This window comes from Lactuca virosa, chromosome 4, assembly GCF_052849685.1.
Source record: "Lactuca virosa cultivar CGN04683 chromosome 4, Lactuca_virosa_CGN04683_v6, whole genome shotgun sequence".
Lineage (NCBI taxonomy): Eukaryota > Viridiplantae > Streptophyta > Magnoliopsida > Asterales > Asteraceae > Lactuca > Lactuca virosa.
Window position 1 is genome coordinate 276,084,198 of NC_136429.1, and position 27,221 is coordinate 276,111,418.

At 37.9% G+C, this 27,221-nt stretch overlaps 1 protein-coding gene across 1 annotated transcript; it reads right to left on the bottom strand.

Annotated features, from left to right (window-relative positions):
- Nucleotides 1-24,738: 24,738 nt before the first annotated feature.
- On the bottom strand, nt 24,739-26,916 carry CAS (calcium sensing receptor). Its single transcript, XM_079045325.1, has 6 exons — nt 26,554-26,916; nt 26,224-26,469; nt 25,940-26,132; nt 25,717-25,858; nt 25,514-25,645; nt 24,739-25,098 (listed from the first exon to the last, which is right to left on the bottom strand). The coding sequence occupies exons 1-6, from the start codon at nt 26,791-26,793 to the stop codon at nt 24,873-24,875; spliced, it is 1,179 nt and encodes a 392-aa protein (XP_078901451.1). The 5' UTR covers nt 26,794-26,916; the 3' UTR covers nt 24,739-24,872.
- Nucleotides 26,917-27,221: the final 305 nt, after the last annotated feature.

Here is a 27,221-nt window from a genome sequence, read left to right on the forward strand (position 1 = left end):
CTTTCCGTTCCATGGAAGCTCTTAGGTTTGCAATTCATAAAATCCTTGTAGGTACACATTCTGGCGGTCCCTACATTGCCTTCGTTTCTAACTCCTCCTCTTGTGACATTAGCAAGAGCTGCAGCGATTCTCTGAGCTATAATTTCTTCAAGTTCTGCTAAACTTATTGGAGGGTTTGTTTCTGGTGGTGGTGGTTGCGGTTGTTGTTGTTGTGGTCCTGGTCGTTGGTTCAGTTTTAGACGAGCGCTACTTCTTCTAGGCATTTTGTTTAGTTCCTATACATTTTGGATCACCAAGTGTTTAGTCTAACAAATATTACTCCCAATTTAAATAGTTCATATGATCTGATCATAATAAAATATAGTTGTACACCTACACCTAGTTGTGATAAGATCTATGCACATATGAACTTTAGTTGGAATATCTGATCTAAATCCTTGAGATTAAAAACATTCCGGGTATTTAGGTGTATTATCATCGTGGGTCTGAGTCTTCATATATGACTCTATATTTATTATTTGTTGTATTCATGCTCTATTAATTATTGTTTGTTACTTCAGGTCTAGCTGATAAGGCACCGGCCAGTCAGGACAGTCGGTGGGCAGGATCATTTTAGCATATAGCCGTTCTGAAATCCAGCAACCCAAATCGACATGTCTATCCTTGTCACCGCTCCCGTAAGTAGTCCTTCAGTAGAATATTTAATAATACTTTATATTGTAGGCTAAGGGATATACCTAAACCTAACAGAGTAAGCCCTAAACTATAGTCGTGCTTTCCTAAGAAAGTACTAATTCGCTATAGTTAATAGCTCTGATACCAATCTGTCACACCCCGGCCGTCGACGGAAACACCGGGCGGTGTAACGTCATTTCTTGTATCATAGTTATCAACTTCCTAAAAACACATGCAATTTAAAATACGTCAACATAAAGTTGGTGAGTTCACAGGTTTTGACTCCATAAAATAATACATTTTCCATGTTCAAAAGTATAGTTTTGAAAGTATCATTTTGACTCACCAACGTTTAGCATATATATCCTAGGTATAAAAGTTTACTTACCAAATAAGTAGTTTACCTATAAGTCTCATATACTATGAATATAAGTGTTTGTAATTCCATACAAATGAAAGTTGCTACGTATAAATCTTATTTCAATTCTATACGAGTAAAATCGCTACGTATAAATCTATTTCAATTCTATACGAGTAAAACCGCTATGTATAAATCTATTTCAATTCTATACGAGTAAGTAGAATAGGTATAGTGGTCTACTTAATATACAAATAACATACCTACTAGATTCTTATACTTAGAGTATAAGTCTTTGGGAAACTTATACTTAACATTCATACTTGTATATCAACAAAGTATAATGCTTCTAAAGTTGTGCTACCATGAGTCTATAGTTGCGACTGTATGACTTAGTTTTATACCTCTTATTATTATTATAAGGATCACACATTGCGGTAGTACAAGGATCACACCTTGCAGTAGTACAAGGAGTACATCTTGTGGTAGTACAAGGATTACACCTTGCAGTAGTACAAGGATTACACATTACGGTAGTACAAGGATCACACCTTGCGGTAGTACAACAGCTATAATTAGAATTAAAACCAGGTTTTATCTTGACATAAAACCAATAACAACAACATATAACATACCTGGTTTTATCTTGACATAAAACCAATAATAACAACATACTTATCAATTAACATATAGAACTTCCGAGTATAACTCTGGAACTATATCGCACACAACACATATATATAGAATCCTAAGTATAACTCAAGATCTACATTAGTATACTACTATAACAATAACATGCTAACAACTTTACGATAGTTGTATACTTTCAGATACGAAATAACTATATCCCGGTTATTATAACTATCTACGTTGATACTAATATACTATCATATAGATATAATAATAACGTATATATAATATTTAGCATGCGTTTTCCCCCGAAATATTAGAAAGTGGGGCCGTGAAACTCACCTTAATAGCGTGATTTTATGTAGTCTAAGCAGAAACGGTCAGCGTACGAGGTCGTCGGGGCTCGGGATGCAAGAGGGATTTAGCAAAGGAGAGAGGAGAAAGAAGTTCAGGTGTAAGAATGGCTGGGGTCGATCTTGCTATTTATAGTAAGATTTTTGGCCTTCACGACGTGAAAAAATCAGTGTTCACGTCATGAGTTTGGATCTTATCTCTTCGTAGACTTGCTATCCGTCTTCTAGTTTCCGAAGGTGGCAAAATGACTCCTCACGTCGTGAATTATCAATGTTCACGTCGTGAGTTTGGATCTTATCCCCTCGCAGCCTCGTCACACCTTCTAGATCCGAAATGTGGCGGTTTGACTCCTCACGTCGTGAGTTTTTGTGCTCACGTCGTGAGTTCAGTCAAATTAGGGTTTCTGACAGCGAAATCTTCGGAAGGCCATAACTTTTGCATACGAACTCCGTTTTTGACGTTCTTTATATCCACGCGTAGGTAATTCTGAGTACTACAACTCTCTAATAGATTACAATAGCTAATTCTAATCCTATTTTAAATTCCTATTGTTATAAAGATTTTATAGTGTTCGGTTTATCATAACTTCTTCACGCGAATCCAAATTTCGATGTTTTGTATATTTTTGGAATCGTATGGACGTATACTTGGATTTATACTATAAAGTATGTATGAAAGTTCATATTTATATTAGAATTATCATGAAATACATAGTAAGTTTACTACATTACTTGTTTTGACAAAATCACATTACATGATTAGTATAATCACATGTGATTGTTATTGACCTACTTTTGACTAGTGTTACAGATATAATAACTATAATGTTTCAACATGTATCCCCCCCCCCCACAAAAGCATTTAAAATCATTTAAAAGGTAGATTAAGGGGTATGAACTCACCTGTAGTGAGTGGTTTGGATGAACGGATGGTATAGGATGCTAAGTGTCAAGTGAAGACTTGAGCACACACATGGATCCTATTTAACATATAATGACACATATATGTATCCAATTAGTCATTTAACAACTAATTAATCAAGTAAAGACACCCTAGGACATGGAAACACTTTGATTCAAGTGCTAAAAGTACAAAAGGGTTGCATCTAGGGGGTGTAGGGCCTCACATTGGAGTTTATGGCCCAAATGGTAAGGCCCATGAGTTTACGGCCCATGGCTTTACGGCCCAATGGGTTTACGGCTGTAAACTCATGTAATGTTGATCCATTTTGTGTATTTAAGGTCCTACAAACTTCCAGGAAGTGTTCTAGACTAAAGGCCAAGCCTTAGGAAGAAGTTGGGGTCCATATGCACACATTATTTGGGTTTACGGCCAAGGGAGATTGCCTTGGCCGTAAATACCCTTCTGGATATGATTTCTTGATGTTTAACAAGGGATTCTAGTATATAAAAAGCTAAGGATAGTGTACTTACGTAGTAGAAGCTTGAGGGAGTGGTTAGAGCCCAAAAACACTAGTGTGTGTTCTTGGTGTTCTTGGTGAAATGAAGAACACTTGAAGATCTACCCAAAAGAAGAGATTTCATGGATGACATCAAGAGTGAATCAAGAAGAATAGATGTATTAACTCATGTATGGAAGGATTCACTTACATTTTTGAAGATTGGAGTAAAACGTCAAGATCCTTGGGAGAGAATTTCGAGTTATAGGCTTGGAAAAGTGAAAAGTGGCTGAAAAATGACTAAGGGTCGTATATATAGCATGGAGTTTACGAACAACATGTGTTTACGGCCGTAAACCCATGACCCTTGGATGTAAACTCCTCTTTTGAGGGTTTATGGCTTGGTTGATGGATTACAACTTCAATTGGCACTTTCGTTCACTTATTCCCTTGATGTACTAAACTTAGAATACTCAAATAGACTCTAAATAGCGCTAAAAGTTAGTAGGAAAAAGGTCTAACTTTGACTGGATTGAATGGTTTGTACGAGATTGAAATTTTGGGTTGTCACATCATCCCCCCGTTAGAGGAAATTTTGTCCCGAAATTAGAGTATAAGCAACTAAGTTATTACAAATAACTAAGTAAAAAGATGAGGATATTTAAGTTTCATTTGATCCTCGCGCTCCCAAGTGAATTCAGGTCCTCGCTTGGCATTCCAGCGAACCTTCACTATCGGGATACGGCCTTGCTTAGTTTGCTTGACCTCTCGGTCCATGATCTCTACAGGTTCTTCCACGAAATTGAGGCCCTCGTTGATCTCGATCTCGTCGAGTGGGATACAAGAGTCTCGTCGGATAGGCACTTTTTCAAGTTTGAGACGTGGAAAGTAGGATGTACGTTACTAGGTTCGCGAGGTAGGTTGAGTTTGTAAGCTATAGGGCCGATTCTAGCGAGAATCTCGAAAATCCCTACGTGTCTTGGATTCAGCTTTCCACGCTTTCCGAAGCGTATCAAGCCCTTCCAGGGTGAGACTTTCAAAATAACTCGGTCTCCTACCTGGAATTCCAAAGGTTTCCTTCGTTTGTCAGCGTAGCTTTTCTGTCGGTCTCTAGAGGCGTTCAATCGTTCGTGAATCTGAACGATCCTCTCTGTCGTTTTCCGAAAGATATCCTGAACTTCGGAGCAAATACTACTGTCTCTATCTCCAGATCGTGTATTGTATAGCATGGCCTCGAGTGTCTTAAGCTGACGGGAGGTATAGGCAATGACCTTACCTCGTTGCATCAGAACACAACCGAGACCTTAATTGGATGCATCGCAATAGACTACGAAGTCTTCTATTCCTTCTGGGAGGGATAGTATCGGTGCGGTGCATAAGGCTCGTTTTAGCATTTGGAACGCTCTCTCTTGCTTCTCTTCCCAGTCCAGAGCCACGCCCTTCTGGGTCGAGGTCATATGAGGCTTCGCGAATCGAAAGAAGTTCTGAAAGAACCTACAATAGTAGCCTGCGAGACCTAGAAATTTATGAATTTTTATAGGTGTCTTCGTGTCTGATAGTTCCCAATGGCCTGCTGAAGATGTTGACTATGCTCCTCCTTACTACGAGAGTAGATAAGTATGTCATCTATGAAGACGATGACTAACAGATCCAAGTAGGGATGGCACACCCTATTCATTAAGTCCATGAATACTGCAGCGCGTTTGTTAATCTGAACGGTATCACTACAAATTCGTAGTGTCCATAACGAGTTCGGAAGGCTGTCTTCGGAACATCCTCCCCTAACACCCGTAACTGGTGATACCCGGATCTTAGGTCGATTTTTGAAAGGAAGTTCACCCTTTGAAGTTGGTCGAACAAATCGTCTATATGAGGCAGAGGGTAACGATTCTTGACGGTCAGCTTGTTGAGCTCCCCGTAGTTAATGCACATACGAAACGATCCGTCTTTCTCCTTGACGAACAAGACCGGTGCTCTCCGTGGTGAGAAGCTTGGTCTTATAAAGCCCTTGTTGGGCAGTTCGTTAAGTTGACCGAACAGTTCTTGCATCTCTGCAGGTGCCAGATGATAGGGCGATTTGGCTACTGGGGTAGCCCCTGGAACTAAGTCGATCCTGAACTCGACTTGACGTTGCGGAGGTAATCCTGGGAGTTCATCTGGAAAGATGTCGGAAAGATCCAAAATAAATTATGATTACTCAAAAGTAAGGGGAGGATAGGTACTTCTGTTCCACCTGCATCTCTTGTCCCGATCGGCGGAAAGAGTATTTGTTTGGTTTCTAAGTTTATTCGCGTGGCAGCACGATCACTCGTAGTCTTGAGTAGTCTCCGTCCTGAAGTTCATATTTGGTTCATCAATCACAGCTTCACGTATACGAGTCGTATATAATTAAGATTGAAAAGGCCGTCGAATAAATGATTCTTCTCTAAGCTCACATCCAAACAAGGAAAAGAAGTTATAGCGGAATCATCAATTCTAAGCCTGTAGGACCTTGATTATATACCACCCTTGCGTATACATTCCTCAGCGATAGATTAACCGTATGGGTCTTCGGATTGAACTTGACGTACTGCACGGGCGGTATACCGGGGAGGTTTCTTCAAGAAGGATACGAAACATAAGATACCCTACGCATGAGTATCTCGGAGCTCTGGAATGACGGCTTCGCTAGAAAGGCGATTACGGGGAAAAGAATTTCCGCACGAAACTGGCATTGTGAGGATCGAATTGACTCAGGTTACATGATAATGTCGGACTACTCGGAATAAAAGGCGTTAGACTAGATCATAAAGGTGTTACAAAACTTAATGGTGCAACTTGACAGAGTTTCAATACTTTAGTTTTATCTTACAAGACTGCTGCTGCGAACAAGGTATACTACAAAAGCAAGTACACGCAGCATGAGAGTCCCTTGACTGACGGGATCTCGCAAAAGATATGACTCGAGTTGCACTAGTTTTTTAACAGTTTATAAGTCTATTTTAACGAAACGCCCTAGAATTTCAACGTGGGTCCGGAGCAGTCTCTCCTGCAGCAGTGATCGTTAGTATCTTCCCGTCTGCGCCAGAGTTCTTGGTTATTGGACAATCCTTCTTGAGATGTCCTATCTCACCGCATAAATGACATATCTGGCTTGTACCAGTGTCGGTGGTGGAAGTGAAGTGTCGGGTTGGAGTTATGTGGATACGAGCGCTTTCTTTGTTCCTCTCTTTCTTTTATAGTGTCCGGTTTCACCACAACCATAGCAAGTCGGGCTGACCCCAATGTTAGTGGCTTGGGAGGTGGTTCGTGCCGGCGCTCTACAGGCACTAGTAGTGTGGCCCTTTCGGTTGAAATTGAAGCATTGCAACTCACGACAAACTCCGTGATGATGAAAATTACACTTGCTACAATTCGGGAGTGTTCCCTCATATGGTCTGATCGGTGCTGAAGTGGCAGGGGTCGCCACTTGTTGCTGTTGCATGGCAAGTTTTTGAGATCGCTTGCGCTCCCTTTGGGCTTGACGCTTTCGTTTCTTATTCTCAGATTTGTGGCTTAGGTTATTTGTAACAGTTATCATTTGTTGATTTCCTGGATGGTTACAACAATTTGAACTGTCAACACCTTTTCCAGCCTTGACTGTGTTGCTTGCGTTGAAGTGTGCAAGGACAGCTGCCACGGCAGCTGTTACCGCGGCTTGGAAGGTAGCGGCGTCTATATGAAGGATCGGGGTTTCGTCGTTCGGTTGACTGTTTCTGGATGACGACATGATTCTGACATACAATAAGAAAATAAGTTCGTGAGTGATTATGGTCGGTCCTAGATGTATTCTACTCATTCATGTAAAGATAAGGTTTTCGTTTTGTTAAACTGCTCTCGATGGTTTGGCCTACATCCCTATGATGTAGTACTGCTAAGGAGTTGAAGTAAGTTCATAGAATGTTCACTAGACGATTGTTATTTTGAACTAGGCTATCAATGGTTGGTGGATAACATGATCCAATCTTTGACAAGAATTGGAAGTGATCCTTGAGCTAATTTACCACAGCTCAATAATTTGACGAAAGTAGGGTTTAGATTGAATTCTAATGATAGTAGAATGAAAATATTTGAACAAGGATTGGCACAGAAATTTGCCGATTGTCAATATCTTTGATATTTAAGATGTAATACGTTTGGCAAAAATGACCTGGGAGTAGGTCTTAGATCATATTCGAAGTAGAAAAGTTTTGACAGAACAACGGCCTACAAAAAGTACTTATAGTAAGGAGTTAGCTACATAGAAAACTGCTACTTGGAGCATAGATAGGAAGACTATTCTTTCATCCAATGAAAGAAAAGTAGAATATCTCCTACTGGTGACGGTTATCCCTTGGGCGAGCCCTTAGTTCAGCCAGCTAACGCTCCACATCAAGTAGGTGCCTTTCGTACACCCTTTGGCGTACTCAGAGATCTATGACTTCAGCTCAAGAATCAGCTAGCTCTTGCTGCAGGGCCTCGTGGTCTCCCCTAGATCTCTCACGAGCATCTTCCAGATGAATGGTGCGGATGGTGTGCATTCTCGCATTGGCATCAACTTCTGTGATTCGATGGAGAGCTGTCCTGCCCTGAATTTCGTTTCGGGCAACTCTGCGGACCAGTATTGGCAAGACTCTGTCTGCTGAGCCTCCTTCGCTTAGGTCATAAAAGCTTCGGTTTCCATTGAATGGCATGGGCTGATCCTACTCTTGGCTCCATGTTTCCAAGCTTTCCACCCACGGAGGCGTCAGGCCTTGAAAAGCCGGACGAGGGTTAGGATTTGGGACAGGAGCCACCGGGGGTAGGTTCTCAACTTCTGGCTCGGAGTCAGAACCATCCGAAAAGCCTTCAGCCTGATGATTATCCACAGGGATTGGGTGATAATCTTCTGGCTCTGCTTCAAACCCTCCTCCATTACCTTGGTTAGGGAAGTACGGGTTGTCGTGGGGATGGAATCCAGCCATGTTATCTACGCGAGAAAAAGGGTATAGGAAATCACTAAATAGAAGTACTAATTAGGTAGTTATAAGATGATCTTTATCAGTTACTTCAATACTTGTTTAGTGCATACCAGTTATATGTAATCAAAACAGGATAGACCTTCGAATAAGTGACCCTAACTCGAAACCCACAACCAAACAAGGAACAGGGAGTAAAGCAAAGATTTCAGATTCTAAGTCTATGACATCCTAGTTACATATAACCTTAGTGTATCCACTTAGCAACTATTGACCTACTGATAAAGACCTTTTTAGTTTGAACATAAGTAAATTATAGTAACACAAAATACTCCTATAGTATTTTAAGTTTATGTTTTGTTCTAATGTTTTCGTTGTAGTATTGTTGGTAAGTTTTTAGACTTGTCGCAACCTCACAACTACTCTTAGGAACATGCTAGTCACTTCTCGGATAATATAGTTGATCAGGCTATATCTTCCCAGGTTTTACTATATGTCTCTAAATCTAATTGTGATGCCCAACAATCGTAATACTTTTATTCTGTCCTAGTGACACTGATTTTAGCATAAATGCAGGTAAGTATACTTAGTTAAATATTTTATTATTTAAAAGTATAAACTCTTGGTCAGAGTATTTTAATCCCGATGTGTTTATAGTTTGTATATCTTTTATGGGTTGATATACTCGATTCACTATAAACAATGCTCTGATACCAATCTGTCACACCCCAAAACCGAAACGGCGGAAACGTTCTATGGTGGAGGACGTCATGTACAGTATCACAACAATGCATAGTAGTAAACAAGCAACATCATCCATTGCATTAATAATATAATTTAATACAAGTGTGTTCTGTGAAGTTTATAAAACACAAAAAATGTAGATCAAAATAAAAGATGAGTCTTGAACGAGCTCCATCTTCTCAAAACCTGGTCGGCTGTACCTGTCTACTGATGACCTGAGAATACAAGTTATTTTGAAAGATTTTATTAGCATTAAAGCTGGTGAGATCATAAGTATTTTAGGTTCATTTCTTGTATGAAAATTTGTGTATGTGTTTGATGTATAAGTTTGTAAATGTTTGCAAATGTTTATATCTCCTAGAAAATCCTATATTTTCTACTAAACGTAGCCTTCTACCAAGGCATCAAATGAAATGTATGTTTGACTCTTGTAAGAGTGTGTATTTTCCCAAGAATGACTATCATTAACTAAATGTAGTTTATATGTTAATGAATGTGTGAGAAGATCACAAAGTAAATGTAATAGGGAAAATAATGTTTTACCTCAGCATTGACACTGCTGGTTATAAAGTGATAAAATACAGACTCCAGGTGGTATTAAATGTACAATACACCTCGGAGAGTCTAAAGTAATAAAATACAGACTCCAGGTAGTATTAAATGGACAATACACCTCGGGGAATCTATTTGTAATAAAATACAGACTCCAGGTAGTATTAAATGGACAGTACACCTCGGGGAATCTATTTGTAATAAAATACAGACTCCAGGTAGTATTAAATGGACAATACACCTTGGGGAATCTATTTGTAATAAAATACAGACTCCAGGTAGTATTAAATGGACAATACAGCTCGGGGAGTCTATTTGCCTTTAATCCCAAGTTGGTTAATTAAAGGTTTAAATGTGAACTCGTATGTAACAATGCTGATCGACGACTGAATAAAAGATGACCCTCCGGTGTCATATGTAGTAAGGTGGCATTTGTCACCCCTTGGCCTTATCGGCTGGGACTGTAGCTAGCAGTCAGGGTGTGGGAGTGTCTGTCCCGTATAGATCTATACACAAGATGCCCGCTCTCCCTCCAGGAGACTCTGGTTACAAATTGATACAACACAGTGTCGTTGTATCCTTAAATGGTATGTCACATTAATTTATCGTATAACAGTGTTTGTATAGTAAGTCATAACGTAGAAATGTTCTTTCTGTACTAATGTATAGTATACTCTCCTAGTTTCTCATAATAGTATATATTGACTCATGCATGAACTGACTCTTTGTATGTTTTATTGTTCTAGTAATAGTATTAGTAACTTCCTAAACTATACCTATTATAGTTTACTAGAAATGTTGATTGTATGAATGAACATGTTTGTATACCTTTGCTACCCAAAGGTATTGAACTGAATGAAGGAACTCTTATATCTATATACATATACATAATATATAACTAAGATTCAAACGACCTTCGGACAAACAACTGATACCCTAAGTCCACAACCAAACAAGGAACAGGAAGTAAGGTGAGCTATCATTCCTAAGTCCTTTCAGTCTTACTTATATAACTATATCTATATAGATACTCATTTTACAAAATGTAAGTTTAGAAAGAAGTTTTGTAAAACCCTTTTGAATAGTTTATATAAATATTGATGACTTGGTGTCATTTCATAAGACGATTTAAAAGCAGTTTGGCATATAAGAACAAGTTTAATAGAAAGTATTTAACATGTAAAAAGTTTATAAAACGATTTGAAGTAGTTTGTTTGATAACACAGTTTGAAAAGTAAGAAAATCCATATGTTTGATAAAACAGCTAACAGAGTAGTAAAATCCATTTGTTTGATAAAACAGCTAATAAAGTAGTAAAATCCATTTGTTTGATAAAACAGCTAACAGAGTAGAAAAATCCATTTGTTTGATAAAACAGCTAACAGAGTAGTAAAATCCATTTGTTTGATAGTTATTAATCACATGTGATTGATATAATAACTAAAATGTTTCAACTTGTATCCTCCCCCCACAAAAGCATTTAAAATCATTTAAAAGGTAGATTAAGGGGTATGAACTCACCTGTAGTGAGTGGTTTGGATGAACGGATGGTATAGGATGCTAAGTGTCAAGTGAAGACTTGAGCACACACACAGATCCTATTTAACATATAATGACACATATATGTATCCAATTAGTCATTAAACAACTAATTAATCAAGTAAAGACACCCTAGGACATGGAAACACTTTGATTCAAGTGCTAGAAGTACAAAAGGGTTGCATTTAAGGGGTGTAGGGCCTCACATTGGAGTTTACGGCCCAAATGGTAAGGCCCATGAGTTTACGGCCCAATGGGTTTACGGCCGTAAACTCATGTCATGTTGATCCATTTTGTGTGTTTAAGGTCCTACAAACTTCCAGGAAGTGTTCTAGACTAAAGGCCAAGCCTTAGGAAGAAGTTAGGGTCCATATGCACACATTATTTGGGTTTACGGCCAAGGGAGATTGCCTTGGCCGTAAACACCCTTCTGGACATGATTTCTTGATGTTTAACAAGGGATTCTAGTACATAACAAGCTAAGGGTAGTGTACTTACGTAGTAGAAGCTTGAGGGAGTGGTTAGAGCCCAAAAACACTAGTGTGTGTTCTTGGTGTTCTTGGTGAAATGAAGAACACTTGAAGATCTACCCAAAAGAAGAGATTTCGTGGATGACATCAAGAGTGAATCAAGAGGAATAGATGTATTAACTCATGTATGGAAGGATTCACTTACATTTTTGAAGATTTGGAGCAAAACCTCAAGATCCTTGGGAGAGAATTTCGAGTTCTAGGCTTGGAAAAGTGAAAAGTGGCTGAAAAATGACTAAGGGTCATGTATATAGCATGGAGTTTACGACCAACATGTGTTTACGGCCGTAAACCCATGACCCTTGGCCGTAAACTCCTCTTTTGAGGGTTTATGGCTTGGTTGATGGGTTACAACTTCAATTGGCACTTTCGTTCACTTATTCCCTTGATGTACTAAACTTAGAATACTCAAATAGACTCTAAATAGCGCTAAAAGTTAGTAGGAAAAAGGTATAACTTTGACTGGATTGAATGGTTTGTACGAGATTGAAATTTCGGGTTGTCACAGAACAGTTATGTAATCATATCTAGGATCAATATAGCCTGATCAACTATATTCATTCGAGATGTGACCGACATGTGTTTGGGAGTGATGTGGTGTTGCAACAGTCTTAAAACTTACCTAAGCACCAGTCAAGAGAATACCAGATCAAGTACATTGGATTTAGAATACTATAGGAGTATTATATGATACTATAACGCGATAACAAGTTTAAAACATACCAAGTACATTACGTTAAAATACTATAGGAGTATTTTAGGCACTATACAAATAACTTATGTGATAATTTAAAAGACCCTTACGGATAGGTCTATAATCTTGCAGTGTATACTCCCAAGGTTATATATAACTGAGATTTTATATACTTAGAATTTGTGATCTACGCTTCACTACCAGTTCCTTGTTTGGTTGTGGTTTTGAAGTAGGATCACTTATTCGAAGGTCTATTTAGTCTTAAGTTATATACAACTTGTATACATTGTGCTATTATAGGAGGACTCTGTAAGGATCACCCCATAAAGTTACCTTAAATCTCATAGATTCTTTAGTCACTTCCATTCTCGCACGACAAACCCAGATAGATGTAACCACTTCCTCATAGTAGACAACAGGAGAGTCAGGAGGAAACGAGAGCAAGTTCATGAGGAGCCTGCAAAGAGGGATCAACCGAAGTAACCAAAACGTCTTACACGTCACACTAATAAATAATAATCTTGTTAACTTAATGAGCGAGTGGAAACACTGCTCACATTATATGTTAAGATTATTTTCTTACATGCAGCTGGTAACAGTTATTCAGGCAACAGATATTCATTCGAGGATAACTATTCCAAATTCATAAAGTTTATTAGGTATAGACTTTTTATGAATTGTTTCTAGAACCCTGTGGAAGTCAGGACCCGATACACCCAGAACTAGGATAACCTTGTCTTTTCAGCTTTCGGCTTGTGTCCATTGCTTTAGACTTATTCCGTCTCATCTTTGTATTCTTTTAGCAAAGATTCCTCCTCGCAGATCAAACAGACGCACTACTCCGATAACTCCAATACCACCTCCTTCACAAATCCATATGGCAGCTATAAACGTTGCAGTGGTTGCGGCTGTGGCAACAGCCATGGCTCAATATCACTCCACCAGTACCAGCGGAGGTGGAACACCTACTGATTCTACTCAAGGTGAGGTCCCCGTGCGCTCAAGAGAGTTCTCCTACAAGGACTTCACCAAATGCCAGCCATTGTCCTTTAATGGGACTGGCGGAGTCATTGCCCTCTCGCAATGGTTCGAAAAGACAGAGTCGATCTTCGAAATTCGTTCGTGCCCAGAAGGAAACAAAGTGAAGTTTGTTGTCTGCACCTTCTCTGGCATAGCCCTGACATGGTGGAACAGCCATGTTAAGTCACTGACCCTATTAGTGGCTAACTCAATAGGTTGGGAGAACCTAAAAGCGATGATGCTGGAAGAATACTGCCCGAGGGGCGAAATTCAAAAGCTGGAACAAGAGCTGTGGGAACTCACTATGGTCGGCTCAGACATAGTGACCTACACTGACCGGTTCAGTGACCTAGCAACTCTATGCCCCAGGATGGTTACCCCGGAGAGCAAGAAGATAGAAAGATACATATGGGGTCTAACTGCTCCGACCCAAGGAGATGTGTTGTCTTCTAACCCAGCCACATTCGATAGTGCTAAACGCCTGGCTCAGCGACTCATCGACCACGGAGTCCGCCATCGTGTACAAGTCTCTATTCCCAAGCCATGGAAGGAAGAGGACTATAAATAGAAGTCGGGGAACAAGAGGAAGAAGAAGCGAACAACACAAGACACCCCGTAAGGGCAACGAGCGAGTACTATGTACACCGCTACAACGCCTACTACTTCAACACCTGCCAGTCGATATGCTGGAACCCTCCCAAAGTGTGGAAAGTGCAACTACCACCACACCGGAGTATGCCGGGAAATGCAGTGTCTGAACTGCCACAGAAAGGGACACACATTCCGTTTCTGCAGAGCACCAGCTCAACCGATCTCCCAAGTCCCCAGAGTTGAAGAAAACCAAGCCTGCTATGTTGTGGTGAGACTGGACACTACCAGAAGGACTACCCGATAACAAAGAACTCAGGCGCGGATGGACGCATTCTGATGATCACCGCAGGAGAATCTACCCCAGAGTCGTCAACGAGCAGGGGTACGTTTTCGATTTAGTAATTGCTTTAAAAATTAATTTATATTTATATAAGATTAAAAATTTGGGGATAACACCTAAAATTAATTATAATAACTCACTTGTTGAAATAAGTCACAGAATTCAAGGGAACTACGAGATCCATTCTGAGAAGCTGTGATGGCTAGTATGTACATTAAGGGTTGTTCATAGTTAAGATCTTGCAGACTTAGAGTGAGTGATTCCGCCTTAATTCCTGTTCCTTGTTTGGTTGTGGATTTGAGGCATAGTTACTCAGTCGACCGTCCAATTCATCTTAATTATTCATAACTTGTATATTCCTGGCGATCGTAGTGGTACCGAGGAGGATCGTAGTTAAAATATCAATGCCAGTTGTCAAAGCACTTTCATTTGTATGTATGCGCACATAGCGGTACGATACGTAGGAGTGTTAACATCAAAAGGGAAAACAGAAAGCACTGAACATTTACAAAGAGTACATTTTCGAACACACTAGGAGTACATTGTCGAACACACTAGGGATACATCATCGTATAACGGAAGTTTCTTTCAAATTGGTCAAAACTTTGTGCAGTAAAAGAGTCTGTTACTATCATTCGTCATGAGTTGGCGTGGTCCTCACCATACTAAGTTCATATGTTTCTATCACCTCGATCGGCAAGTTATCGAAACATTCGTCATTCGTATCGACAGTCCGACCTAAACCTCGGTTTTATCTTTCGTATACTAAACCCCGAAGTACTCATGCGAAGAGTACTTTGTCCTCCGAAGCCTTATCGTCAGATGTCCGCAGACCGTCATGAAATACCACTCGTCCAGCAGACCAAGTTCGAGCACAAAGGCTAAGGACGAATACAGCCCACCTATTACTATTCAGCGTATACGCGAGGGTGGTATATGATTATGATTACGCAGATTTAGTATGTGTGCTTCCGCCCTATCTTCTGTTCCTTGTTTGGTTGTGGACCTGGAGCAGAGTCGCACATCCGACAGTCTTACTAATCCTAATTATATACGACCTGTATACACAAAGTAATGATAGATGGACCAAGTACGAATCCTATCATGAACACCAGGGCAAAGTTGCCAGGTCTACGAGTAGGTATTCTGCCAATCAGAGGAGCGCAACCCAAGTATTACTGCTAAGAAAGCTAATTTCGGGACGAAATTCCATCTAACGGGGGGATGATGTGACAACCCGAAAAAAAATTTACTTTTAAAGCTCAGTCAATCAACTCATCTAAGTGTCAGACTCATTGGCAATGAGTTCTAGCCTGGTTAAAGGTCATTCTAAGGAGTTTTAAGCCTAGAACACTTAAGGAATGGGTGTTAGAATGTACCTGCTAGAGACACTGTTCAATAAATCGAGCCTTAACCTTCTCATTGAGAGTTCACGGCCACAACACTTGAGTTTACGGCCGTAAACTCAAGGTGGGCCGTAAACTCCCCGTTTAAGACTCATATTCTTCAACTTCCTTCATTCTTTCATCTCCAACTCAAGAACACCCCATTTCTCTCTCAACTATCATCACGATTTTCATCCCAAATCTTCAAAAGTGTAAGTGTTCTTTCCTTGATTTGTTGTTACACTTCAACTCCTAGTCACACTCTTTGATTTCATCCATGAAATCATTCTTTTCTTAGATCTTCAAGTTTCACCAAGAACACCAAGAACACACACTAGTGTTCTTGGCAAAAATCGACCATTTCAAGCCTCTATATCGTAAGTACTCTTCCCTATACTTCATATCTAGTTAGGACTCATGCTTAGAGACTTGAAAACATCAAGAACACAAGAACAAAAGGAGTTTACGGCCAAGCCATCTCCCATGGCCGTAAACCCCTTTAAGGGTGCCATTTTGGCCATAAACCCTCCTAGATGCAAAGCTTGTGACCTAGAACCTTTCCTTGATGGAAATAGGACCTTAAACTTCTCTCAAATGCATAAGTGACCATGAGTTTATGGCTGTAAACTCCTTTGGGCCGTAAACTCATCCAAAGCCTCCATTGAGGTGGTCTTTCTCACCCTTGTGTAGAGCAAAAATCCCTCAAGCTTCCCTAGCCTTCAAACATCCTCATAAGCATGTTTGACCATGAGTTTACGGCCGTAAACTCCCTTGGCCGTAAACTCATGTTGGTGCCATTCCACTTCCCTTTGATAAATCACATGTGATTCCAACACTTAGTCCAAGTGTTTCCTAGTCCCGGAAGGTGTTTCCTTTCATATAGTTGCTTATAAACACTATATTCATGCCAATATATGTCATTTAGGACTTGTTGTGTCTCGGGACTTCATTCGTGGAACTTCTCATCCTTACACGCATACCCGTTTGAATCACCCACATCAGGTGAGTTCATACCCCGTAATGAATCTTTTAAACTGTTTTAAATACTTTTAAGGGGGGAATACAAGTTGAACACAATGATAATTGTGTAACTGTTTGTTATAAACATCTTTCAAAAGATTGCTTATGTCTTTTATAAGTGATCAAAACATTTCAAAAACTCTTTTAAAGTTATGTTACTTTATAGTTTTACAAACTCCCTTTTTAAAGTACAATCATAACTTAGTAGATAAATGAGTCTTTTCAGTAACAGTCCAAGTAAAACATTAGTAAACTATAATAGGTATAGTTTAGGAAGATATTATTCATTGCTTCTAGTACAATGAAGCATACAAAGAGTCAGTTCATACATGAGTCAAAGCATACTATGATGAGAAACAAACAGAACATACTATTATGAGAAACAGATCAAACATACTAAGTTGCTATAGCATGGAACTACTACAGGATCTAATTATACCAATGAATCACTAACTCATTGTTTTAAACAAAAGGTGATAGTTATATTGGGTATACATGATCATATAACTTCAATGTGAATTACACGGCTTGCAAGAATTTGCAGAGGTCGCGTTTGGTTCCCTTAATCTCTAGACAGGGAGAGCGCTTAGTAGGGGTACTAGCCATCACATTATGACCATAATAAAACAAACATGTTTTAGGTCATAAGTACATACGTATGTCATTATAAACGACAACTGTGTACTTACATCTCCCACTACTTTCATAAAAGTGATGGTACCACTTGAAAGTCAATACAAACTATATTTTTGGTTAATGATAGTCTCACTTGGGAAAATACACACTCATGCAAGAAACAAACACACATAACATTAGATGCCTTGGTAGAAGGCTACGTTTAATAGAAAGGGACCTATAATGCTAACTTTATGATTCCTTAGTGTATGCATTCAGGGATATATATTAGTCGGGTCCGACAGGTAGTAAGATGTGTGCTTTCCGCTTCATTTCTTGTTCCTTGTTTGGTTGTGGGCTTAGAGCAAATACACCCAGCTTACTATCTATCCGAGCTTAGCTATATATATGTTCCGTATACACCAAGTAATCATAAGGGTTACCATATATGGGTCAGGTCATAGGACATTATTCAATGCACAGATTTCTAGTACAAAACATACTTTTCAAATGAAGAACTTTTGAATACAAAACTAGGAACTTAACCAGCAAAGGGTTTAATCCATTTTATTAAACCAATAAAACTTAAAGGACCTTAGGTGGTTAATTCTATAATACCTTAGTTTATACACCAAGGTTATATATAATTAATATCCGATATGTAGTTGGATGTGTGCTTTCCGCCTCATTTCCTGTTCCTTGTTTGGTTGTGGGCTTAGGGCAGATTCACACAGTTAACTATCTGTTCGATATTAGATTATATATAACTAGTATAAACTAAGTGATTATAGAAGGAACTACTGTGGTTATCATTTCATAATAAGAAATAAGGGTTTTCTTAAAGGATCTTTTCACCAAATATAAAGGAACTATTACAGTTAACTCCGTGAGTACCGAGTGAATACGCAGGGGTTATATACAACGATGATCTAACAACCAATGGGATGTGTGTCTTCCGCCTCATTTCCTGTTCCTTGTTTGGTTGTGGGCTTAGAACAGATACACACAACCGATTGTTTGTTTACTCTGGGTTTTATATAACTTGTATCCATTTAATACGTATAGAAAGGACTGTTGAGTCATTTTTACTTATCTTTCAGTAAAGCAGGAAATATAGGATTTTCTGGAGGAACAGGCAAACTTTTCTAAACAGAACTTACAACGTACTACATTTTACAACTACATTTTACAACAACTTTCTACAACGTACTTACATCACTAAAATCTTATCAACTCACCAGCTTAATTGCTGATCAACTCCTTCAAATAACTTGTATTCTCAGGAACCTAGTAGACAGGTACTCGTGCTGAGAATTCAGAAGATGAAGTATAATAGCTTCAAGTCTTGTTTGGTTATTTGCTTATGTATTCTATGCTTTGTGAACACACACATTGTAAACACTTTCTTTCTAATGAAATGGTTGTTCATTACTTTGCTTACTATGATGCATGTCTTGTGATACTAAACATGACGTCCTCCACCCCCGAACGTTTCCGTCGTTCCGGTTTTGGGGTGTGACAGTAGGAGTGGATGCGACAGCTTTGTCTTTGAGTCCACTTTCAGCAGTTCTTAACAGACCTTGAAGTTTCCTCAAGGTGACTTCCTCCTTGTTCATATGATAAGTCATATTGAACTGGTTATAGCAAGGAGGTAAAGAGTGTAGGATTATATCAATCGCTAACTCTTCGTCAAAGTTGACATTCAACTTGAGCAGACGATCCACATACCTTTGCATCCTTTGCATGTGGCTCGTGATGGACTCTCCATCTTTCATCTTGGTTGTTATCAACGAGGCGAAAATCTCGTACCTTTCTTGACACGCACTTTGATGGTAATTTTCCATCAAATCTTGGCACATGTCGTAAGGCCAATAGTCCTCATAGAACCGATGCAGCTCAGGAGTCATAGTGGCCACCATTATACATGACACCTTTGTCGCGTCCTTTTCGTGAGCCCTATACTCAGCTATCTCTTCAGCAGAAGCCTTGGTTTCGTCTATCTCTTTGAGCTTTTCGTCGAGGACGTATTCTTTTTCCTCGTATCGGAGGGCCATGCGGATGTTGCGGATCCAATCATTAAAATTGGACCCATTGAAAGTGACCCTCCCACAAATGTTCATAAGAGAAAAGGAGCTTAAGGGGTTGGAGTTCGAGCCGGAAGCGTTGTTTGATCCAACACCCAAATGAAATATTAAGGCTAGGACGCATCACAATATTTCACAATTCGGAAGAGGGATGTCGTAATCCAATTGCAAAATATTTGAAGGTAGGTAAATGACGATTTACCAATTTCCACCATGAAAAACGAAATGAACACTTTGGTTTTAAATGAATTGAAATTCCTACATTCTTTTGAGATTCATTGAACTTTTCAATGGCATGTTTAATATAGATTATGCCCTTCAAGTTTGTGACTGGGATACCGAGGATCACAAACAAGGTGTGAATAACCATGCAAATTAGCTTGGCACTCTCGATTCATTTACCATCTAATCAATGTGCCGATTAACCACACACGCTCCATTGATCTATGATAATTCTCGAGCTACCCTTCACCACCATTGTTAGTCCAAGTTAGTGTGCCGGTTAACGCTCCACTAAGGACTTTGACAAGGTGCAAAGTGCAATTTCATGGAATAGCATCATTTTCACATTTTTCCTAAAGTAACTAAGATTGGGAATTTATAAAAAATCATTTAGTTACTTTACAATATTCATTATACTTATTAATGAGGAATTAATGTTCTATCTTACCCGTTCGGCTAACGACCCTCCACCAATCAAGGAAGCGGTGGGTGAGAGTGGACACCTATTCAACCGTCATTTTATAGGCAGTTTCCTTATAGCCCATTAGAGATCAGCTTCGTGAATGAGACCTACTAACGGTAAGATTGACTCATCTTATACACATATATAAGTATTAAGCTTTTAATATTATAATAGTATAAGGATTGTATTTTAAACTTTTAAAACACTAGGGTTTTAGAATTTAATAGTTCAAAATTAAAAAATTTTAATTCCAAAACTTGAGGGCAAGGTTTGAAACTATTCAAAACTTTCTAGATCAAATTTAAAATAATTAAAATAATCATATAATTTTATCTTTATCAAAATTTGACCTAATCCAATTTTATTTGGTAAGATAAATGCAAATCAAATTTTACAAATAATTAATTTATCACATAATCTAGTAATTATCTTAAAATTTGACAATTATCTTTCAATTAGATGAGGATATTCATTACCATATCAGAAAAATTGATTTTAATCAGTTAAAACAACTTATGGTAATTATCCTTATCTAATTTAGGCTTGAAATCCGAAAATTATGCAATCAGATGAGTCAACTCGTCGAGTCAGGCTTTGGAATCGTCGAATTGCCTCAACTCGTCGAGTCCCATATTGGACTCGTCGAGTTCATCTGGCAGAGTTCAAATTTCGATTGCTTTCAGCTTTGAACAATTAACCATGACATCAAATATAACAGAAAAACACCCTAAGCTCTGATACCACTGATGGGTTTTGAGCACTACAACATTCCTATGGTGTACATGCAACCCTAATGCTTTGGATCCAGGTTTTTCTCAAGTTACACATGCAATTTTGATTATCCAAAGCATAAACCCTAATCTAGCATACAATTTTGAGATTCATAGCTAAAACACAAAGTTAGATGAATACCTCTTCCTTATAGCTTGTAGATCTTGACCTTCAAGAGCTTATTGCCTCAATTGTTGCACCTCTAATGAGTCACAAACACCAACTAGCAATTGGAAGAATATAAGAGAGGTTAGGAGGCTCTAGAAATCGGCTAGGGTTCTTTTCTTGGAAGCATTGGCCAATTTCAAGGAGCCAAGGGGTTCCTTATATAGCTGGGCTGCTAGGGTTTCAGGTAAAACCCTAATCTGATTGATTAAGCCTTAAGCAGTCCAGTAGATCCTTCTAGAAGGCCTCATTTGGACGAAATCTATGTGGGCTACACATAGAATTTTGTCCACCCCTTCCTAGGGATCCACAAGCCCAACTTGCAACTATCATATAATTGCAATATCAGTCCTCGTAATTTAATCAGTCTCTTTTGATCACCAAATTAATTTCTGATCAATACTAATTAAATAATATGATTTCTCAATTAATATATTATTCTTATAATTTATTAATAAATCATAATTAACCTCTTTCTCCATAATTCATCCTATCAAATTGCTATGATGAAGGCAACCCAAAAGGATCATGCTACTATCGGGTCAAGTACATACCAATTATAGTTATGGGCTTAGAAACCTAATCGAACACCTTCATCATCGCTACCTCTACTTTAATGTAATCCCATCGGCTGAATCTCAAAGTTTTAGAGGGACAAAGAGACAAGATAGGGACAAATATGGGTAGAGGGGATGAGAGGCGATGTTTGGGTGTTGTCGGAAATGCATATGTGTAAGGGTGGATAAAGAGGGAGATCTGGCGGAGATGAGAGGCAGCATATTCGTTGGTGGAGAGACTTTGTGTGTGTGAGAAAGAAAGAAAATTGGCTTAGAGGAGAGCGGTGGTGGTATAGGTGGTCACCATTTTCATCTCCTAACCACTGAAGGCTTCATGTTCGGTGGGTGATTCGATTTGGGCTTAAAGTCCCCAACTGTCTCTGTTGACCCAATCGTCGCTCCTTCCTCGATATACAAACATATTAGTGGCGTCTGACGGTTTCCGGGCGGCATATGGCGACAGACGGTGCAGGCGGATGGTGGTAGAAGTCGGGGTGTTCTTGAGTGTGTATTTTCCTGAGAGAGTGAAAAAGATGTGAGAGGGGTGGAGGAGAGAGAGAGAGAGAGAGAGAGAGAGAGAGAGAGTTATTCTATAACTTTTAATTACTTAAAATCATTAAATTAATAAATAAAAAAACAAATAAGAGGGGTATAATCATCTTTTTAAGTGGATATGGACCAAAATCAATAAAAAGATTCACTTTTGGAACATAAGTGCACCACCAAAAATTTTGAACCAAAATCACATAATTTTACCAACTACATAGACATTTTTCCAATTTTGTCTTAAGTATAGGACTAATATTATAAAAGCCCTAAATTTTTAACACGTAATTGGAAAAAGCCCTGATATCTTTTTTTATTATTTCTCTGGCCACAACTTTCTCGCAGAATTATCACTCTAGCCCACTTAACAAGTTTCATGGTTAACTTGGTTAACTTTTTTGCAAAATCAGTCCTAAAATATTCAAACTTGGTCCCTGATGTTTGCAAAAAATTACACCATATGATTTTCTAACTTTATTTTTCGTTTTTTGTATACTTTATTTATTTTCGGGTTTTTTTATAAATATATATACATTTTTAATTTTCTTTTTTTATATATACTTTATTTATTTTCATTTTTTTTAACTTTTCAACAATTTGATTTTTTTTACCTTTTGTTTTCTATTTTTTTAGTGTATATTAGAGTTTTTTTTTCTTTCTTTTTCTTTTTGTTTTTTTCATTTTTCTTTTCGTATTATATTTTTAAGTTTTTTTCATCTTTTTATTTTTTTTCTTATTTGTTTACCAATTATTTGTTTTTTTTTTGTATTTTTAACTTTTTTATTGACCTTTTTCGAAAAATGTAACATGTATTAATATATTAGAGTATATTACAATTTTGATAATTTATAGTTTTTGTAATTTTTTTTTATTTTTTTTCAAGTAAATAAAATAGTTATGTTTATATTTGTAATTTCGGTCCAACTTATTTTCTTTTTATTCTTTTTTTCTTTAGTGTTATTATATTTATGTTACGAAAAAATGAAAAATAAAAAAAAATAGATTGTTTATTGAGAATTAGTGTTTCAATGTGCTGTATAACTTGCAAATTAAATCATATTTCTATATATGATATCAATAGTTTAAATTCAAGATCATATTTTTCAATTTGATAATAGACTAAAAGAAAGAACAAAAAATATAATAATAGTCGGTCTTTATAAAAAAACCATAAATAACTAAAATAGAAAAAATAGAAAACAAAAGGTAAAAAAAAACAAACAAACAAATTGTTGAAAAATAAAGTTAAAAAATGAAAATAACTAAAATAGAAAAAAATAGAAAACAAAAGGTAAAAAAAATAGAAAACAAATAGTAAAAAGAAAACAAACAAACAAATTGTTGAAAAATAAAGTTATAAAATGAAAATAAATAAAGTATAAAAAAACGAAATAAAAAATGTATATATATTTATAAAAAAAAAAACCGAAAATAAATAAAGTTTACAAAAAACGAAAAATAAACTTAAAAATCATGTGGTGTAATTTTTTGCAAACCTCAGGGACCAAATTTGAACTTTTTAGGACTGATTTTGCAAAAAAATTAACTAAGTTAACCATGAAACTTGTTCAGTGGGCTAGAGTGATAATTCTGCGAGAAAGTTGTGGTCAGAGTAATAATAAAAAAAAATATTATGACTTTTTTCAATTACACGTTAAAAACTTAGGGCTTTTATAATATTAGTCCTTAATTATATTAACACAATGCTTATCGGTTATTGGCAAGTCGATAGATTTCTCTTATATATGGCTATTTCGATGTTGACATGCAAGTTGAGCATGTATAAAAGGTCACCGGTGGTTATTGTTGTTTTCTTTGTTGGGAATCTTGCCAGCTGGAGCTCCAAGAAAGTACACATTGTTGCTCGTACAAAAAGTACCAAACCCAATCATGATAGCAAAACTTTTGAGCCAATTATTTTCATCTATTAAAACGAATAGCAGATAGGTAAAACAACGAAACGGCTCTAGTTCGGAGCTTGTAATTGAAAAGCTTTTGGAAAAAGTTCACGTTGCAATAACTTATTTGACTTCGTTGTGTTTACTTAATAAAAAAAAGTTTTGAAAAAACTCATCTTGTGCATGGATGCTCTTATTTATTCTACAACCAACTAGTTTTTGGCTTACATCTCTTCTATGTGAGTTTAAGATGCATTAAGCTCAGTTCCCTAACTGTTTGGTGTGACAATATTTGTGCCACATATCTAGCAGTCAATTCTATGTTTTATCAATTATCAATATACGATTGACATACATTTTAATTGAGATATTATCTCACTCTTTTGTGGTGGATATATGCCTACTTTCACTTCCCTTTTAACATTTTTCGTGTGCTTAATTCATTAAGATGTGAGATTGATGGTGCTAATCGGTCCAAGTCAAGTTGATTCTAGTCGATCATAGGCCTTTTGGCCTTTTCCACATCTCTACATCATTATATGTCATGGTAGGGTTGAGTTGAAATATTAGAACCACATAACTATATAGAGACAACCCACTAGTTTGATTTCAAAACATATCTTGGATCCGATTTAAAAGATATACCAACCAATAGATTTATGGCTTCACAATTCTGAGCCAATAATACACAAAAAATGATCATCAAGCACATTAAGAACACCATTATAAACATATAACTACACGAAACAATTTTGAAAGAGTTAATTAATCAGAAAGCAACTTGGTTGCACTCGTGGTACCAAAGCTTCTAACAGCAGGGATTACCCGAGATGGTGATAGAACACGAGAAAATGATACATTATATGAATCGGTTCCTAATCGGCTTTGTAACCATCCCTTGCCTCCCAAGAACCCATCAGCCACAATCCAACAATTTTGGAACCCAAGCTCGGTTAAGCATCTAGCAACTATCTTGGCTGAATCCGTGTACCTAATGAATACATCACATGTAAACCCTGTTAGATCCATTAGACACCGTTTGTTATGGAAGACAGGACATAATAAGTTATACTGCGTTTGGCATGCATTAAACTTGAACTATAACCGATGTGACTGATGTGAATGAGACCAAAAAAATGGAACAATGTGGGATAGTGACTAGATTTAGATCAGATTGTGTTAAAACTGTGTTTCACATGCATTGGACTAATCATAACTAATGTGACTCAAATATGTTATTTTTAGTACCACAAAAAAATGTGGAACAAGATTAGCTATGGATCTCGACTTAGTGCAAATGTCCTTCTCCTATATGCAAAAAGACATGAATGCCCTTGTACTATCATCCAAAATTGCCTTAAAAATTGAAGTATTTAAAGTAACAATGAGGAAAATGGAAAACTAACGTGTCGAGGATCACAATTTTGGAGCCTTTGTTGATTTTCTTGAGGTAGGAAATCTTCAACGCTGCAATTTCGGCTTCTAATTTCTTTGTGTTTCTAACGAGGCCTTTCAATTTGCTTGGTACTTCTTCCAATCTGAATATTTTGAATCCCGAAATGAGTCCACAATCGATTGTATGTTGTTTTTGGAAGAAATTGGTACTTACGGAATGGCGATCATTTTGTTCTTGGCGCTAGAAGGAAGGCGGGGAACTCCGGATTTATCCTTGTCCTTTTCTGATCGGATATCGATCAAAGTGTAGTTCTGTGAAGATACAAGATCAAGAACTTGAGCAGCAGTGAGATCACCTGGATTGGAAATTGTGATTCCAAATCAGAATCGTTTCGTGAGTAGCAGCAAATTTGATCAGATATCGTGTTTCAATTTACCTTTGTATCCACGAAAGTTGAAAGATAGGGCGGAGAAGACAGGTGGCAGTAGGAGATAAGCTAGAACTAAAGCTCCGCCGGTGACGGCAATGGTGGTGGGATCCGCCGATGAGATGGTCTGCATCGTGTTTGATGCAATCGGTTGAGCCTCTTGGATCACTTTCCCAGTTTGCCCCGCTGCATCTGCTACAGTCTGCAATATCAACAACAATAACGAAAATCTGCATAAACTCTAATAGGATTAATCAAACTGTAAACAAAAAATGGCAATTCGAATTGAGTACCTTAGCAGCGGTGTATACAGGCTCAGTATCGAAACCAGAGCTTTGAATCGCTTCTTGAGCTTTCTTTGATGCCTCTGAAAACACAGGGGTAGCCATCCTCACTGCTTCCCCTCCGGCCTGCTTTAGCACCGGCATTGCCACATCCGCCGCGGGTTTTAGGATATCCACCACCGTTTTTATTGCATTTGCTGTGAAATCATACACATCATAGCTCACCTTTTGAACCTGGTCGATTTTCTCTTCCACCTAGAAATTGGCCACGAAACAAACAAATTTAATGAACTGGGTATTAGCCAAAATCGAAGAAAAATCTACGATGGGATGAATTACTTGAGTTAGAGATGAGAAGATTTCATCTTTGGATATTGTGAAAGCATTGGCTTCAATCGGAGCTGTGAATAGAGCTACGAGGGATAAAGTCGTGGATGTGGAGAGTGAGAGAGAAGAATCGGAACGGGGTTGTGTTCTGGGTGTGGCTTTAAAAGGGTGGGGGGTTTTGGTTGAGGAGGGGGAAGGTGGTGGAGGTTGGTGGTGGTGGAGTCTAGCGGTGGCTGAAGCTCTGAGTGCCATCACCACCGCTGGCTGATGAGTGGAAGTGGAGGGGGAGAGGGTGTAGGTGAAAGGAAGAACGAATTTGGTAAAGAGATATAGAAGCAGCTCAAGTTGTGTATAATTGGTGGTTGAAGTCCAAGTCTTTATGAGGGCACAAATACCATTCGTTTTTCATCCTAAACGAGATCAAAATTCGATCCATTATTTATTTATGACAAATAACATAAATTGACCTTTATGATTTTTTGGGCCGGTGTAGACGGTGGACAATCCGGACGACCGTTCAGGGGCCCAAAACTTTTGTGATATATATATATATATATATATATATATATATATATATATATATATATATATATATATATATATATATATATTAGTAACAGTACACGCGCGATGCGACGACGGCGATTAGTTTCATTGTGACAATTGATTTCCTTTCGACG

Bases quoted from the DNA above. Each gene is read 5' to 3' on its own strand.
- CAS (XM_079045325.1), bottom strand. From the start codon at position 26,793: ATGGCACTCAGAGCTTCAGCCACCGCTAGACTCCACCACCACCAACCT. The intron at 26,470-26,553 runs GTAATTCATCCC...GCCAATTTCTAG, and splicing joins TCTTCTCATCTCTAACTCAA to GTGGAAGAGAAAATCGACCA. The intron at 25,859-25,939 runs GTAAATTGAAAC...TTTCCAATCCAG, and splicing joins CAACTTTCGTGGATACAAAG to GTGATCTCACTGCTGCTCAA.